Source organism: Fusarium verticillioides, chromosome 6, assembly GCF_000149555.1.
Source record: "Fusarium verticillioides 7600 chromosome 6, whole genome shotgun sequence".
Lineage (NCBI taxonomy): Eukaryota > Fungi > Ascomycota > Sordariomycetes > Hypocreales > Nectriaceae > Fusarium > Fusarium verticillioides.
The window spans coordinates 348216-364529 of NC_031680.1; the positions used below are offsets into that span (position 1 = coordinate 348216).

The 16314-nt window shown below is 48.6% G+C and overlaps 6 protein-coding genes across 6 annotated transcripts; 1 reads left to right on the forward strand and 5 right to left on the reverse strand.

The window, feature by feature from the left end:
• Positions 1-543: 543 nt before the first annotated feature.
• Positions 544-2117, forward strand: FVEG_13193 (hypothetical protein; the record flags this gene model as incomplete). The annotated part of the gene is made up of 3 exons (XM_018902571.1): positions 544-786; positions 831-949; positions 998-2117. 3 exons carry the CDS (start codon positions 544-546, stop codon positions 2115-2117), a joined length of 1482 nt encoding a protein of 493 aa, XP_018761339.1.
• A 126-nt stretch (positions 2118-2243) lies between these two features.
• FVEG_17463 (hypothetical protein) lies at positions 2244-3038 on the reverse strand (the record flags this gene model as incomplete). Its single annotated transcript, XM_018906716.1, has 1 exon — positions 2244-3038. One exon carries the CDS (start codon positions 3036-3038, stop codon positions 2244-2246), a length of 795 nt encoding a protein of 264 aa, XP_018761338.1.
• A 325-nt stretch (positions 3039-3363) lies between these two features.
• FVEG_13192 (hypothetical protein) lies at positions 3364-5903 on the reverse strand (the record flags this gene model as incomplete). Its single annotated transcript, XM_018902570.1, has 2 exons — positions 3364-4310; positions 4847-5903. 2 exons carry the CDS (start codon positions 5901-5903, stop codon positions 3364-3366), a joined length of 2004 nt encoding a protein of 667 aa, XP_018761337.1.
• A 1279-nt stretch (positions 5904-7182) lies between these two features.
• On the reverse strand, positions 7183-8442 carry FVEG_13191 (hypothetical protein; the record flags this gene model as incomplete). The annotated part of the gene is made up of 1 exon (XM_018902569.1): positions 7183-8442. The coding sequence occupies one exon, from the start codon at positions 8440-8442 to the stop codon at positions 7183-7185; it is 1260 nt and encodes a 419-aa protein (XP_018761336.1).
• A 538-nt stretch (positions 8443-8980) lies between these two features.
• FVEG_13190 (hypothetical protein) lies at positions 8981-11054 on the reverse strand. Its single transcript, XM_018902568.1, has 2 exons — positions 9971-11054; positions 8981-9916 (listed from the first exon to the last, which is right to left on the reverse strand). Exons 1-2 carry the CDS (start codon positions 10923-10925, stop codon positions 9261-9263), a joined length of 1611 nt encoding a protein of 536 aa, XP_018761335.1. The 5' UTR covers positions 10926-11054; the 3' UTR covers positions 8981-9260.
• A 2655-nt stretch (positions 11055-13709) lies between these two features.
• FVEG_13189 (hypothetical protein) lies at positions 13710-16180 on the reverse strand (the record flags this gene model as incomplete). Its single annotated transcript, XM_018902567.1, has 7 exons — positions 13710-14846; positions 14898-14995; positions 15053-15234; positions 15280-15498; positions 15546-15627; positions 15676-16057; positions 16139-16180. 7 exons carry the CDS (start codon positions 16178-16180, stop codon positions 13710-13712), a joined length of 2142 nt encoding a protein of 713 aa, XP_018761334.1.
• Between the last annotated feature and the right edge of the window lie 134 nt (positions 16181-16314).

Below are 16314 nucleotides of genomic sequence, written 5' to 3' on the forward strand. Positions count from 1 at the left end.
TTGAACAAGAGTGTAAACACTGTTATGCGATCCTTAAAGGAGCAGTAAGCTTACCATTTTATCTCGGTTCTTGTTCTGTTCCCCGTTAGTGAGATTTGAACCTGCGTGATCACCACATACCAGGTCTCGGTCACGTCACCGCGACTAGCGAATCACCAAGCTATCCCGACGTTACAATCGCGGATACATGACTCCTGCTCTCGGCCTTATCACTGCAGATCTGAGTATTTCCGGAAATATCATCACCAGATATGGGGTATCGTGTATTGACGCAATTGATGGGCAGGATGAGTAGTGCATTGTGCACTCTTTCATTGGATGGGATAGCACATAATGTTCATGCATAACGCTCGCCACGCAGGATGCTACGTCGGTTACAGCGCGATGAGATTACTCAAAGCAGTAAATACCTGTGGTGCTGGGGAGATAAACCGGCTGGAGATCAGGGTTGTAGCGTCATCTACGAAAATAAGCTTAAAAGAAAGTTTTCTCCCCGACCAGCCACCATCTTCAACCCTACCCATTCCCGACTACGCAATCAACATGACAGACAGTCGCAAACAGCTCTCGACAGAGAAGGTCCAAGGTGCGCAAGAGTTTACTCCAGGCTCTGACTCAGATGCACCTGTTGTAGCTGTCCTGCAGGAAACGCCCAAAAGGAGCTGGAAGTCATATATATGGGATACCTTTGACAAATCACCTGAAGAGCGCAAGTTCTTGTTCAAGCTCGATGCTGCTCTTATGACTTTGGCGTCACTTGGATACTTCATTAAGTATTTGGACCAGGTAAGTGAGTCTTGACGGCGTATGGAATGAGACTAACGAGACAGGTGAACATCAACAATGCCTTTGTCTCTGGGATGAAAGAAGACATGAATCTGTTCGGCAATGAGTTGAACTATATGCAAACATGCTGGACTGTTGGATATGTCATCGGCGAGATCCCAAGGTAATTTTCTCCCCCCTTCTCACTGTCAATGGCATACTAACTACTCAGCAACATGCTACTGACACGCATCCGACCGAGTATCTGGATCCCCGCCTGCGAAGTAACATGGTCCGTCCTCACCATCCTCCTTACAAAATGCACAAACGCCACGCAGCTCTACGTCCTCCGATTCTTCATCGGTCTCGCAGAAAGCACCTTCTACCCTGGAATGCAATACATCGTCGGATCATGGTATCGCAAAGACGAACTTGCCAAACGATCATGTCTCTTCCACGCCATGGGAAACGTTGGATCTATGGTATCAGGCTATCTCATGGCTGGCTCTCATAACCTCGATGGCGTACATGGATATCACGGCTGGCAGTGGTTATTCATCACCAACACAGTCGTATCTCTCCCCATCGCCATATCAGGTTTTTTCTTCCTACCAGATCTGCCTGAGATCACAAGAGCTTGGTACTTTACACCCGAGGACATCGCCTTAGCAAAGAAACGCATGGAACTTGAAGGTCGAGCTCAACGATCACCTTACACGAAAGCAAAGTTCAAAAAGATCTTCACCAGCTGGCATATTTATACTCTCGTCCTTCTCTACATCCTCTTCAACAACGGCAACGGCGGAAACTCACAACCCGCATTCCCCCTCTGGCTCAAATCAGAAGGCTACTCCATCCGCGACGTAAACCTCTACCCCACCATCGTCGAGGTGATCAGCGTCATCACAACGCTCATCTACGCCTGGACATCAGACAGTCTCTTCCGCGGCGCGCGCTGGCCCGCCATCGTATTTTCTGGTCTCGTCAAGATAATAGCCTATGTTGGTCTAACAGTCTGGGAAGTCCCCACGCCGTTTACGTGGGTATGTTTCATGCTCTGTGGTTTTGGCGGTGGGATCAGTGGTCTTACGTTTGCATGGGCGCATGAGATTTGCAGTGATGATAATGAGGAGAGGGCGCTTGTTACGGGGGCGATGAATCAGATGGCGTACGTGTTTCAGGCGTGGTTGCCGTTGATTATTTGGCAGCAGGTTGAGGCGCCGATGTATCCGAGGGGATATCCTACTATGGTTGGGATGGCGGTCGGGTTGATTGGGATTGCGTTTACGATTAGGGCTTTGCATAAGAGGCAGATTAGAGGGCATAGGCATGCTTTGGTGGGCGAGGCGTAGATAATGTATGTATGAGTTGAGTGTAGTATGTAGTGAAAGCCTCTATATCTATCGCAGCCCGTACAATCTGGTCAGTCCACCGTTCTCCATGGTATCATACCTCGAGCCCAACTCTGATGGCGTTACTCATGTTGATGAATACCCTCCATCAACAAAGATAGTCTGCCCCGTCACAGCAGCACTAGCATCACTCGCCAACCAAACCGCAACACCTGCAAAGTCCTTCGGAAGCCCATTCCTCCCAATCATCGTCCTCGCCGCATGAGCGTCAGACTTTCCCGGATCAAGAAACGTAGCTCTCGCCAAAGGCGTATCTACAAGACCTGGTGCAATAGCGTTGCACAGAACGCCATGTTTTGACCATGCCTCTGCTTGTGAGCGTGTTAGACCCAAAAGACCTGCTTTGGAAGCGCCATATGCACCGCTGTTTCCAAAGGCTCGGAAAGATTGCTGGCTGATGATGTTGATGATACGCCCCCAACCATTCTCAGCCATCTTCGGTCCAAATGCCTGACCGAGTGTGAAAGGCGCAGTGAGATTAACAGCAATAGTCTCATCCCAAGCTCCCTGCGAGAGATCATTCATATGAGGTCTATAATTAACCCCCGCCGCATTGACAAGAATGTCCGGTGTTCCAGCATTAGTCTTTATCGCATGAATCGCATCGCGCACAGAAGCTTGGTCTGAGAGGTCAGCCACGATTGCTTCAGCTGTGACATGAAGATCCGCAAGGTGATCAATAGTATCTTGCAGAGGTTTAGGCCGTCGTGCTACAAGAACAATGCGACAGCCTGCGCGACCCAGAGCAATAGCCATTTCGCGGCCTATGCCTGACGAACCGCCCGTTACGACGGCGACTTTGCCGGCGAGGCTGAAGAGGCTGGATAAGTAGCCTGAGATGGCCTGGGGGCTTGGAGCCATGGCGACGCTAAATCTGATGATAGTTTGATAGTAAAGAATGAGGGTTTGTAGTGACAGTAGTTGATTATATGGGCTGTGAAAGTAGTCGCGTGTTAGTTTGGCTGGGATATTGAGTCTTGTGAGCGAAATCGGCTGACGGGAATTGGTGCACGAGGTGTACTGATAATTGCACGTATGCGGGGTAGATGAATTGTGACTCAACGATATTGACTAAACCGGCATTTCACGATAAAACATCATGCTCAAAAAAAACACAAAATATCTCTATAAAATGATTAAGAATAAAAATAAAAATAAAATGGTCTTTTTTCCCGCCACGAAATCACTAAGCAGTAGCTTCTATCCTCACCAAAACCAACCACCAAGTCTCAGCCCCAATATCAACAACCCCAGGCCCATTGACCTCAAGATGAGCAATATGATCACTCAGCGCACTCAAAGGCCCCAAAGGTCCAGCGCTCTTGTCGCCTTCTGCTGAAGCTTCCAATAGCGCTTTTACAGAAACGCCAACGACTTCTGACAACTGTTCAGTGTTGACCAAACTCGCGTGCAGACCTCGCTTGTTCAACCAATCGTGATTCGCGACAACAACATATGCGACCGCGCGTTCAGCGGGTGTTTTTGGCTTTCGCGTAGCAGCTGCGATTGTTCGTCCCGGAAGACTAACAACTGTTCCTACAGCACCGAAAACAGCGCCTAGAGGGATTGATATAGCGCCTCCGACGACACCAGCTGCTGCACCGAGGATATTTCCGCGCTTGGTGTTTGCAGCGATGTTCTTGCCCACGCTTTTAGCATGGTTCTGAACATTTTTAACGTAATTCACAGGTTGTTGGCCAACGCTCTTTGCGACATCTCCAGCGTGATTAACAGCGCGCTCTCCAACCTTGGCCGTCATGAAGGCAGAAATAGTATCGAGAAAGGAACCCCATGCTTCTTTTGTGATGCCGTGACCGAGAAGTGCGGGCGCGTAAGCTTTTAGGAAGGGAGATGTTTGGGTGGGGTTCTCTTGAGGGATGGCGATTGGGGGTTCTTGCGCGGATGAAGCTTCGGAGTAAGAGGGTAGAGGAGATGCGGAGGGGAAGTTGAAGGGGTTTTCGGCGGTTGGGATCTTATCGGATGATGGTTCGTGAGCAGATGAGGGGCCTGCTTCTTCTTGGTAGGCTGGTGAGGGATCTGATGGTTGGGCGGAGTTGGCGAGATGCTCTGCTTCTTTGGAGGACGACATGATGACAAGCTTAAGACCACAGGTAAAGATTAGGTGAGGATTGGCTGATTGAGTAGAGTGAGATGAGAGGAATTGAATATGATAAATAACTCGGCGACCGTAAGATCTTAAATAGCTGGTAAGCACGGCTTAAATGCCACTTCGTCATCGGTTATAACGGCATCGTGCTCAGCCCTAAGATCTGGATTAACCCAGATACTGAGCCAATGGGAGACTCCGACGATCGCGCGGCTGGATTATCTCGAATGGCTTGACGAAATGAGACTAGTGCGTGAGGCTCAGGGTAAGCGAGAGCGAGGGTGATCCAGTTGTGAAGCTACGTTAGGAGGCTGTGCTGACTTCGACTGGGCTGCTTTATTTTGACGGTGAACGGCTAGGGAAATTTTTAGAGGATATGATGCAGTTGAAGATATCATTATTGATCGGTAAAGTGTTCAATTCTCTGCATGATCGTAACGCTTGGGTATCATATCTTGCGTGGTAAAATACACGACCTTTCTCCATCAAGCCATATTCTCCTCATCTCGCCGCCATTTATTCGCCCTATGATAATAAATCCCCCCCTGCTGAACAAACATACACTGTTCCCTATTTTCTCCCCTCTGCCAAAGCCTCTGCGCCTCCGGACACTGAGAAAAGTGCAAAGCAGCTTCATCCTCAGAGTATGATCGATCGCGAGCGTGAAAATACGGATTGAACAAGATATTCGTGCTCGACAAGGAAATCAATGAGGCATCGCTTTGCTTCCAGATATTCAGGTGGCAGCCTATACAACTCACACCCGTCTGGAGCTTTCCTGTGCGAAGATTGAGGCTGGGGAAGATTATGCTTGCTGCGAGTCGGTAGTGCAACCAGCCAGGCTTCAAGAGGGTTTGCCCAGGTTCTTCCAGGGTGCTGTCGACTTCGATATAGGCTGCTAGTAAGTCCTTTGCTAACACACCACGGGTCTTGGACATTTTCTTAGGGTCATCCCAGTTGTGCGTCTTGAAAGTACGTATACCCTTCGACTTCAAGGCGTTGGTGAGGGCAACACCTTGCTCCGCGTATAATCCCTTCCATTGTTCCCTCCTGCTGATACGTGCTTCGTTGACGAGAGCTGTCTCTGGTGATGTGCGAAGACACTGGAAGCAGCAGCGTTTAGCAGTCGGGAGGAATAAGAAATCGCCGAACTGTCCACAGAAAGCACACTTCGTTGTCGTCAGTGCGATGTAAATATCGGAATACGAGACAAATCCGCAAAGATCTGTTCGTCTCAAAGCGTTAAGTGCATCTGGGGCGTGGCGCAGAACACGCTGGTAGATGTTGATAGCAGTTGAGACGTAGCGCGCCCTCCGACTAACTTGTCTAAACCGTCGGTACGAATCGATGTCTAGCTGTAACACGATAACGTCGAGGAGGTCTTGAGGTAGGCATGCTAGAATACCCAGGTTTGGAGTTTGAGTTTTGTAGCACCTGGCAAACAGCTTGTGGACTGGCGGGGAGAACTCTTCGGCTCTGGGGTCGTGAGCGGGATGGTAATATTTGGTTCGTTTGTAAAAGCAAGTTTCAAAAAGTTCGCTACTACTGACTGCATTGTTTTGTGTGATGCTACAGAGGCCTAGCACCGAGTTAGTTCCTGGTATAGAGTTGGAAGACATTTTGTTGATTTGCGTGAGATGGGAGGTAATGAGAGGAAGAGTTTTCAGAAGATGAGAGATGAGGGTGGTTGAGAATGAATTTCAAAAAAAGGCGCGAAGACTTTGTAAATACTGCAAGTGCTGAAAGTCTAAACTCTCGCTTCTGTGATTCATAGTTTCTGGTAGCCTCAGAAAAGCATGCTTTGGCAGTGGACGCGGAGTACAATAAGAGATACAGTGTTTTATCAGTGCCATTTGAGCATATTCGGGTCATGTGAACCGCAAAGTAAGTTACGCTTTGTCAATGCGATACTTCTTGATCTACGATAGGTTCGAAGATAAAGTCCAACTCTAAGTCTGAGTTACTCTCTGGGATGCACCAGTGACAAGATTGATATAGTAAACTTACGCCGAACTCACTTTAGATGAGTTACGTGGCACTCGTTCTGAGGCTCACAGCAAGTCAAGAAAGACAATTCCTTATCGGATACGTATCTAGCATCCATGAACCAACGTGGCTCTTAGGTAAGTTCATGTCGGCCCTCTGGGGCTTTTGGCCAATGTACAAAACTTGCTTCTAGGTATTTCACAGTTCTTAGGGACTAAGCACAGTCCATGAGTTCAACAGAGTCCATGATGGGCTACAGAGCCTTCTGTTCGCCGTATAGCGCATGTTGCTCTGAAAGCTGAAATGATAGGCTGAGCTGCTTTCTACACCGTAAAAGGTTCATCATAGATGCAGTGGTCTCCGAAGGGATGAGGCAGAAGCAAGTGTTTGTAAGGTCAAGACGAAGGCCGCACGTCATGCTCGAATTACGCGTGTTCTCGGATGTAAGGTTATTTTGATGTGTTCAGGGACGAGGAACAAGCCTCAGAGTTTCCTTTGCAAGAATGAAACTCGATATCGTGTTTATCCGAGGTTTTGAGGCTTTCGAAAGCAGAATGGGCAGTAAATACTCTGATTCGGGTGGGAGCGTATGTATGTAGCATCACCATGTTTGTCAACTGATGCAAGGTGAGTCACGACTTTGTCGTCTCTATCCTCAACGAAAGGATGTATCACGATTCCACGGAAGCGGTGACTTTACAATACTCTTAAATGTTTGCTATCTACTAGCTTTGCTCTTCTTCCATAACCATGTACCAATAGACCCGTAACCCTTTCATCAGAGTCACAGAAGATCTCATCCAAACGCTAAACTCCCATAACAAACCAAACAAAATCGTATCAACTCTCCTAACTCTCCAATCCTCCCCTCTCGTACAGTCTAATCAGACTCTTCCAGAACTAGCCGCTCGATCAATGCCACATGGCATACCCAACTAGTACACAAAAGTAGAAGACAACCTGGATCGCCACGCCAGCCATGACCCAGAATTCCTTGTTATTCACCACAGGCACTCGGGCTACCAACCGATGGCAGTACTCCGCTCGTTCTTCGATTCCCCAAAGCATCCCCCCATCCGCCGCAAACCAGGACTCCTGGCCAGGCAGAGCTCGGCTATTCCACACTCGCTGTGCGTGCTGGCAAGTCTTGAAGTGCTCCGCAAAGCCTTCATGCGAGTAGCAGTTATCACGTGCTGCAGCACCAGCGGAGATACGCCCGGCGCCAGGTAGTACCATGCCTTGCATGGTTTGTTCTTCGAAGGCTTCCTGGCATCCCCTGCAGCTGCGACCTTTCTCGAGTTCGCCTGTTGAGGTGTTGAGATAGGGAAAGCTAATTGTAGCGGCGGAACGGTACTGGAGCCACTCGTTATCAAAGAGGAATTGCATCGCTTCTGTGTCTTCTATCCCAAGCTCTTCGCAGAACCAGAACAGATCATCAACCAAGACGGCTCTAACACCCTTCATCATTTGGGCGGGGCGTAAATGGTTTCGGACTCGAACACTCGCCATGGAAGACTTAGCCAAGCACTTGAGCAAGTGCGATCTATTTCCAGGCCCTCGGTACTTGCCAAATCGAGTGTAGAAAGGAAGCATCTCTTCCATGCCAATCATCGCTGTGCGAGGCGACGTACAGAGACATTCGTGGCAAACCCGAGTGCAGGTTGGTAGGAATAGCATGGAGCCATACTCCTCGCAGAAGCCGCACTTTGGCGAGGTGAGAGCGAGGTGTATCTCGCCGATGGTTACATGACCGCTCAACCCGGTACGAGCGATGTTGATAATGGCTGCCCTGGCATGAAGCATGACATCCTTGCAGTCCAGGATGGTCTCTGCGACATGATGCGCCTTAGCGTTGGCGTTGCGGAAGTTGAGGAAGGACTTTACATCCAAACGGACGAGAATGTTGTTCATGACATCTCCAGGCAACTTCTCGAATATCCCGAGATCATTTGTAGGGGTACCGAGGGTACTGGCCAAGCCCTTGGGGACATGACGGTTGGCCTCTAGCAGCGGAAAATACCACTTCGTACGGACGTAGGTACATTTGCGGCGAATGTCCGCCGCTTCCTCAGATCCGGTAGTCAGCTGCCTGGCATTATTTTCAAGGGTATACCTATCTGACAGATAGGTATCCAGCTCAGACATTCCACTTGGGGCAAGATCCGAAGACATGGTGTGAGCTCGACTGATCTATTTGGCAGTTTGCGGAGTGTTTAAGGATGTACAGTCCTAAAGAGTCGATCACTACGGTAGAGGATTAGTGAGCAAGTTTAAGGTGAGATGATGCAAGAAATGAATACCAACCTTGTTGTAGAAGACTAGTTATTGTGAGCCAAGAAGATGAGAAAGTGTCTGGACAGGTCGTCAGAAGTGGTTGTGTATTGGGGAGTGAGTGATGGAAGATTGGTGTGAGAGGAAGAGTTCATTCTGAGACGGAGGGATGATGGAGTTGGAGGTGTATCAGGCATTGGGGATCTTGTTTGACACTGGGGGACCAGATTCTGTAGACTAGGACTGGAACATCTGTCCAACTTTGCTTCCTGGCACTGGCAGAGTTATGACAGCTAGCACTACATGGAGCATGGCTGCGCGCGTATGTACGTGACAGAAAGCTGAACAGAGAACAGCTGGACTTGATGAGTCGTCCGAGCTGGGCTCATCGATACTGAAGCGTACACATGCCCTTGGCTAACCATGGTAACGTAAATAATGAGCAACTTAGGTTCTCCGTATTCCCCCCCAAGTATCCTACTCTATCGATCATGGGATTCATAAAGGTTCGGATTTATTGTACACAGGAAATTGGAAGTCAACTTGATGCACTGGAGTAGTATATCTAGCGAACGACGGAACACTTGCCGCAAATGTCCTATGTAAGTGATATCTCAAACTCCAATGAACTACCGAACATGTACGCCAAACGCTGCGCCAAATGAGACAAAGTTAACTCCAAATCACTAAGCTCCATCCCTCTGTCTGGCTAAATCCCTTCAAGCAACCTTCTGTGTCATACCAGATCCCTTCACCCTCAGCACAAGAACTTTCCCATTGCGATACTCATACTCCAACTCTGTCCTCGAACCACGATCCTCCTGGAAAGACACTTGAATGATCCGCATGATAACCTTGAGAAGGTCTCCATACTCTGGGTACTCCTGTTTGACGTCAAGTTTCACGAGCTTGAGAGTTTCGTTATCCTTCTGAGCGTCACGAGCGAAACGACTGATGATGTTCATGTCGCGTTGTGTCGAGAATCCAGCGCCCATCTTGATCCAAAGAACGTTGTTCGCTTTATGGAGGCTTTCGTATTCGCTCAAAGAGGTGGATCCATCGTCGAGAACGACGTAAACGAATCGTGACGAGATATCTTGCAGTTTTGTTGGCGTGATGGTGGAAGCTGTACTGTTTTCTGCCAGTGCGGAAGCCAATTGCTCCGCAAAACTGAACAAGCTACTCTGAGAGCCCGGTAGAATGTTAACCATTAAGCGCTGAGTGGAAGCGACCGCCGTAGAGATAACACAGTAGCATGATTGACCGACGTAATCAAATGTCTTTGTCGCTGGCTCAAGACCACTGAACTGATTACCCTGCAGCAGCTTGTTCCAGTCATCGTTCGAAGGACATGGCAATTGTTCACAACGTTCATCTAAATCACTTGTCAGCAACTTCCTATTATCTCAGTGAGTAGTAGAACACGTACCTGACCACACATTCTCATTCATACCCAAGATGAGGCTGTACGCGGGTGAAATGTCTGAGAGTCCGACCATGGCCAGGACACCACCAGGAACAAGGAGTTTTCGCAAGTTGGCTAGTGTTTCTGAAAGAGAGTTCACGGTATGAAGAATATTGTTGACGAGAATGATGTCGTAGGTATCGGGACTGAAGCCTTGTTCAATAGGATCGCGGTTGATGTTGAGGCTCTTGAGCTTGAGGAAGTCTTTAGTAATGCCCGCCTTTGTTTCTTCCAGCACTGAGAGCGACGAGTCGGTAAGAGTATACGAGACAGTCTTTTGTTCTCGCAACGCGTCAAAGATCGTTTGGGAGTTGTTGCTCGTACTGGCGCCAACTTCGAGGACGTTCATGACTGGCTTCTTTGTGGCATACGTTGAGAGATATTGTCTGAGATGCGTTCTCATCTTTTGCATCAGTTCCATACCGTCTTGCATCCGATTGAACCTATTGCCTTCCAAAAGTAGCGGCATCGGATCCATAGTTCCCTGTAAGATAGCTCCCAAATTCGGTCCAATCTTGGCTAAAATCTCTCCCTCAACGCCCATACGCATAAGCGACGATAAGATCTCAATCATAACAGTCATCGTCACATCGCCCAACACAAGCTTACTCGCCTGAGACGAGTTATACGCCTGCATCCATTGATGCAGTTGTTTTCGGAAGCCGGCAAGTTTGGAGGGATCAAAGTCCGGGATATCCAGAGGGATATTGTTCAGAGATGCGCGAATTATCAGTGCTGCGGCGCGGGCTAATGTGATTTGGTGATCGGCTGCAGCTTTATTTAGTGGTGTTCTGGATCGAAGTTCAGAGCCAGTGAAGAAGTTGGCGTCGGGTTCCCATTCGACGTGGTATACTGAGTCCCAGTCGTCATCGTCGGCGATGACGAGTTGGTCTCGGATAATGGGCTGTACTATGGACATGACTGGAATGTGTCTGATAAGATAACGATAAGTGCACAGATTAGGTGAAGTTCTCTCAGTATAGAGCTATGAAGTGAGAAACAGAAAATGTTGGCGCCAAGCAAGTCCTTATATCCCTCCAAAACCCCAAAATCTCACCACTTCCGGAATTGGGAGCGGGGAGGCGATGACATTCGTATCTCCGGGGCGTACCCCAATATTTCTCGGAGCCGCAAAGCATGTGAGACCCTTTAACCCCACGGGGAAACAAACGGCCGAGCTTCCGATACGTGCCCGCGTTTGGGGTAGTGGTGCCATGACATGTTTCTGTGACCTTTTATCTCCTGATCAACGTGGAGTGAAGAGATTAAATTGGGAAGTCGGGGAAGACCCCGCGTTTGAGCATTGATGAGCGAGATGATGGTTTGGGGGTTAATTGATGTGGACAACGGGTGAGGCACTTTGGGAGGGAGGGAGCCGTTGATCCCGTCGCGACAGAAGCCATTCCACGTTCTTTCAGCCAATACTGTCTACTGTTTTGTTGCGTGAGCTCCACTGTTCCCTTTGGGGTTACGTTGAGGCTCTGTAAAGAGGCAGATGATCAGTGAACTACTGCATGTGATTGCGGGAAACTCCACAAATCGCATCCGCAATACCACTCGAGATCGGAGCCGTCGCATTCATCTTCTGACGAGTAGAATAACCTGATCTGACGTAGAGAGGGGACTTCACAAGCTGAGGGAGATATCTCGGGCCGCCGGTGTTGTTTCCGGCTGTTCCGGATTTGGTCGGGATGACATAGTGACTGAGGGATAAAAGGCTTGCATCACGGCATTGTCACTCAGTGTTACACTGTGTCTCGCCACAAGCTGCAAAGTCTGGGAGGTGTCTCAGAGTCCAGTTGAGTAATCGGGCCATTTACCTCTGTGCCGCAAGGACGAGTGAGGCGGCTGTACGTTGGGGGAGCAGATGCGGCATTAAGTTTTCAAGGGCAACAGCTCAATTCGGACCGTGCAATTTGGCTTACTGGAGTCTACTTCTGTTATAATACAGAGACTAGGAGATTTACCAAACCTTCTTCAGTCAGCACGCGGGTTTCGTTCCAGGCGACGGAGCAACGTTGGCCCACCGAGTAGGTCAACCATATGAGTAGATAGGCGATCTCTGGGAGTCCCGCGCATCTTCTGGCACTGTCCCTCTCTGAAGAGGAGCGGCGAGTGTGAACTGATGATCCATTTCCCAACTCACAGGGAAGAAAGGATGGAACCTCGCCATCAATGGTTGCGATGACAAACTCCAACAGGCATTTCATCCGCATCAGCCGGAGAGGACCAACTATGGCCCTGGTAGCAGAGACGGTGTCAGTCTAGTTCTTCCTCGTCTAACTCTCGGTTACATATATCCCAACGTACACACCAGTTACGTCAACGTCACTGATGGTATCATGACAAGTAATCCAAGACTGCTTGTTTTCCCAAGCAACCTGAAATTCAGGTGACGGTGGACTATCAGTATTAAGCTTAAGGCTTCTCACCGCTTTCTGTTCCTTTTCTGATGGCAAGGGCTATTCTTTATGGCATACTATGCGGTGATATACTCGTGGCCTGCCCACTTCGATGAGCTGCCAAACTCAAACCTCTTCTGGGAGAAAGAGTCCGGAAATGTCTCTAGATTGGTAGTTTCCCATGCATACAACGATTTGTTTGACTTGACCCATCCGTGTATTCCCTTCGCTGTGCTAATCGGAAACCGTACGTTCTGTACGAAACTGCACCGAGCATCGAAGAGGGGTAATCTGCTAGGAATGCAGTCGGGACAGTAATTACTTTCTCAATACAGCTTATGTACTGATTACTTTTTGTTTGTTACGGAAAGAGGCATAGAGAAGGTGGATAAGGCCATTACGCTTGGGCTACAGTGGTCATTCTCGCCAGGCTACAACAAAAGCATTACTACAAGCTAGTTCAGTTGGAATTTCTGTAGGTCTTGTTGATACTTTCGTTTCCACAAATGCTTCTAGTTCTGGGAGTATAAAGGCTAGGACGTAAAGGGAGCACAGAATATCGACCGAAGCCTGAAGAGTAGCCGACCGCCGAGACTGGTCCTGAGATCAAGGATCTAGGCGTATCGTGAGCGTTAACTTCGTCAAATTTTGGGGCCTCACCCAAGGCTATAAGCACTTCTAGACACCTTGCATAACCACAAACCCATCGAACAAAACTACTTGGATCCCACAGTGCAGTGGCCCTCAAGCCTCTGCGCTTGGCTGAGATTCGTACAGAACCTGCTTGTGCACATTTTATGGCTTTTATACGTTAGCGTTGGCTATTTTGAACGAGCACCAACGCAACACCCGGTCAAAATCCCCATAATAGAGATCTTGCGTTACCGTGAAGAATCATAGACCTATTCGTGGGAACATTTAAATCTTTTTATACTCTATGCACCCCAGAGCTCTTTACCTAGCTTACAATAGATTCCCAAGTAGGGGAATTGACTCGAAAGTACCATCGTGCCATCACAGCCACTCCGACTTGACACAGGAGACCAGTAAACCCGTCCATCTGTATTCCAAAGGCGTAACTTACCATCTCTGCCGAAATGTAGAGACATAGCGGCTTGGCATCCAATTTCTTCCGTATTGGACCACAAGACCTCGTCATCCTTGTCAAGTACTTCGAATGTACCGTTGTTCCGGAAGAAAAACCTTACGCCATTCTCAAACCGCAAAAATGGTAGCTCGGAGGGTTTGATTCTGAGTTCCCCACATTCAAAAGTGCACGAGTACCCTGACACAAAGGTTATTTACAGCGTAAAGAGAGGAACTCGACTTGACTCACTTGGTACCGATGTTTCTTTTTGCAAATGGACTGTATGCCGTTCGATTTCGTTGTTGCCATGTTCGATGCCTTCATTTCCAGTCTCTTCAGCGAGATCAGCAAGTTGTCGCTGATTCTTCAAAAGGCAACCCTTGTTACCCAAGGTAACAGCGCTCTGAATCCCTGGCGCGTTTAGGTATTCATAGAATACGACGCCGGTTGCGTCATTCGTGTGCCGATAATCATCTCCAAGAGTCTCCCCATTGAACCGAATGCAAGGCCAGAGCCCTGAATTACCGTGATCGGCATTCTCAATGAATCGCTCGAGTTCACATGGCGTGTGATAGATCTTTCCTCCATATATCACACAGAATAGCCGGAAATCACACATGGAGCAACAAACACCTTTGACTCTTTGGTGTTGCGACTTTTTGGTGATCTTAAATAGCTCTGGCTGCTCAGCTGAACAGGTATCATGACCAAGAAAACAAACTCTTATAGGTCCGTCGGTGTACTTGTAGATAACTGAAAGGTTCCAAGTTCTCCTGAGGGTTAAGTATCCACCTGAAAATACGGTTTCGAGCTCTTTGACTTCGGTGTCCAAATAAAACAAGTTATCACTCTTTGGGCCAGAGAACATCTTTTGCTGCAATTTCAATGCAATATCGTAAGTTCCACAAACAGCAGCCATAATCTGCAGTTTTTGAAACCTTTTAACCTTTTTCTTGATCGCAGTTTCAGCCTTGGTGCTCTTTTCAATGTCGCTGGCGGTAGTTTCAGTTCTCTTCGGTAGCAACTCAGCCCAAACTCCAGGAGGGATCAGCATGTGCAGCTTCAGATCGTTGACAGGCTCTGATTTGTTCAAAAACCTGGCAGGCCTCCTAATGAGACTAGCTGAGTCCACATCTGAAGTCTGAGGGGTATAAATCTCCTCGAAGCCACCACTTGTCTCGCTGGGAGAGTAACGGTTCAGGGAACCATGGTCTCGTGTCGGGGATTCTTCCTCTGATACATTTAGGTGAATGGCTTCGTTGATGATCCTTTGCACGAGTTTGTCGTTGGCATTCCAATCGAGGTAGCTTTTCTTCGGCAGAAGTTCTGGTTGGCGTGCCAAGGTGTTTACCTTATTTGCAAAGCGTTAGATGATACGGGATCAACAGGGAGTCTAACATACCACTTCAACTATCTTGTTCATCTCACTAGCCAGCGCGTCTTCAACGGCCTGGAGAGTGTGGACATCGAGCGGGATAGCCCTAGGCTTGTCGACTTGGACTATAGAGCTTTGGTTAGATGGTTTGCGGGTCGACAATAAGACCACAGTAGACGTACCATACTGATCTCGGTGAGAAATGATATGCTGAACCTCCCTGGACAGGCACTTGTATTGCACGTAGCTATCAAAGAGTTCAGAAGTGAATGAGCCAATGCCGCTATAGTCAGTAGGAGACATTGTCTGACGTGGGGACCACTCAACAAAGCCACGATTGGCCTCGTACTTAGCTAGTATAGCCCTGTAATCCGTTAGCCCTGCTCGAGGGATGCATGTTTGTTCCTACCATGTTCTCTGCGGGTTTTGGCGGACATGGCCAGGGAAATCCATGGCCTTTCCCAAGGCGTAGTTTATATTACAGGGCTCCTCTCCAACATCTATCTGGCCACCACCTGTCAAAATGGTAGGTCTTACAGCCTTAACGCTGTCCAAGGACGATATGTCGGTGAGATCTCTGGCAATCTTAGCTAACTCGGCACTATGACTAGATGAGGCCTGCTTGACACTGTGATATTTAGCCACAGATATTTACCCAAACAGAAACCTCCTTACCGTCGGATCAACTCTTCTTTGTTCCTTAGGTTGGAGCAGGAGAACGGAATGATGATGGTCAAAAAGCCACCTCGGATGAAGCCTAAATTTGTCAGCCCGAAGACCTTTGGCCCATGGAGTCAGTGCGTACCCGATATATAAGAGTCCCCAAATGCCTCGGTAAAGCCGGTAGAACCAGGGAGGAGACTGTGGATTGGTTTGAACGGCGCGGAGGCTCCCAGACTAGTTGTCTGGCTTATGACTTTCACTGATATCATCAAGGTGATATCAGCGTCTTCGATCTCAGCAATGTCCAAGGCGTTCGAGGTGCCGTGGACTTCGACCATGCCGTTTTGAATGGTAGCAGCTCTCGATATATTCATCTCATCTAGCAAATCAGAGGCCCGTGCGATAGCCTTGACCGAGTAGGTAACCTTCTGCGGAGTGTTCTCGGAAACAACTGTGTTCCCTTCTGACACTTCAACCGCGTAATCGATGCACATGGTCTGGGTGTAGGAGTTATATCCTATGCCCTGAAGATCTATATCAGTTACCGTTGCAATTGGTCATAGGCCGGCAAAGACTTGGATACAGAGAGGGGAAGCGTAACATACAAAACGCATGGCATCGTTGTAGGGCACCAGCATAAGCGGCATTGTGGATTGCGAAACTGATGGTACGCTACCAGAGGCAGGTTAGAGAGTGAAGGGGGACCGTTGTGACTCAGCCTGGAGCGAAGAGGTCTTTTATGATGTGATGGAGGGGTATCTTGGCCATTGGCATCGGGCCT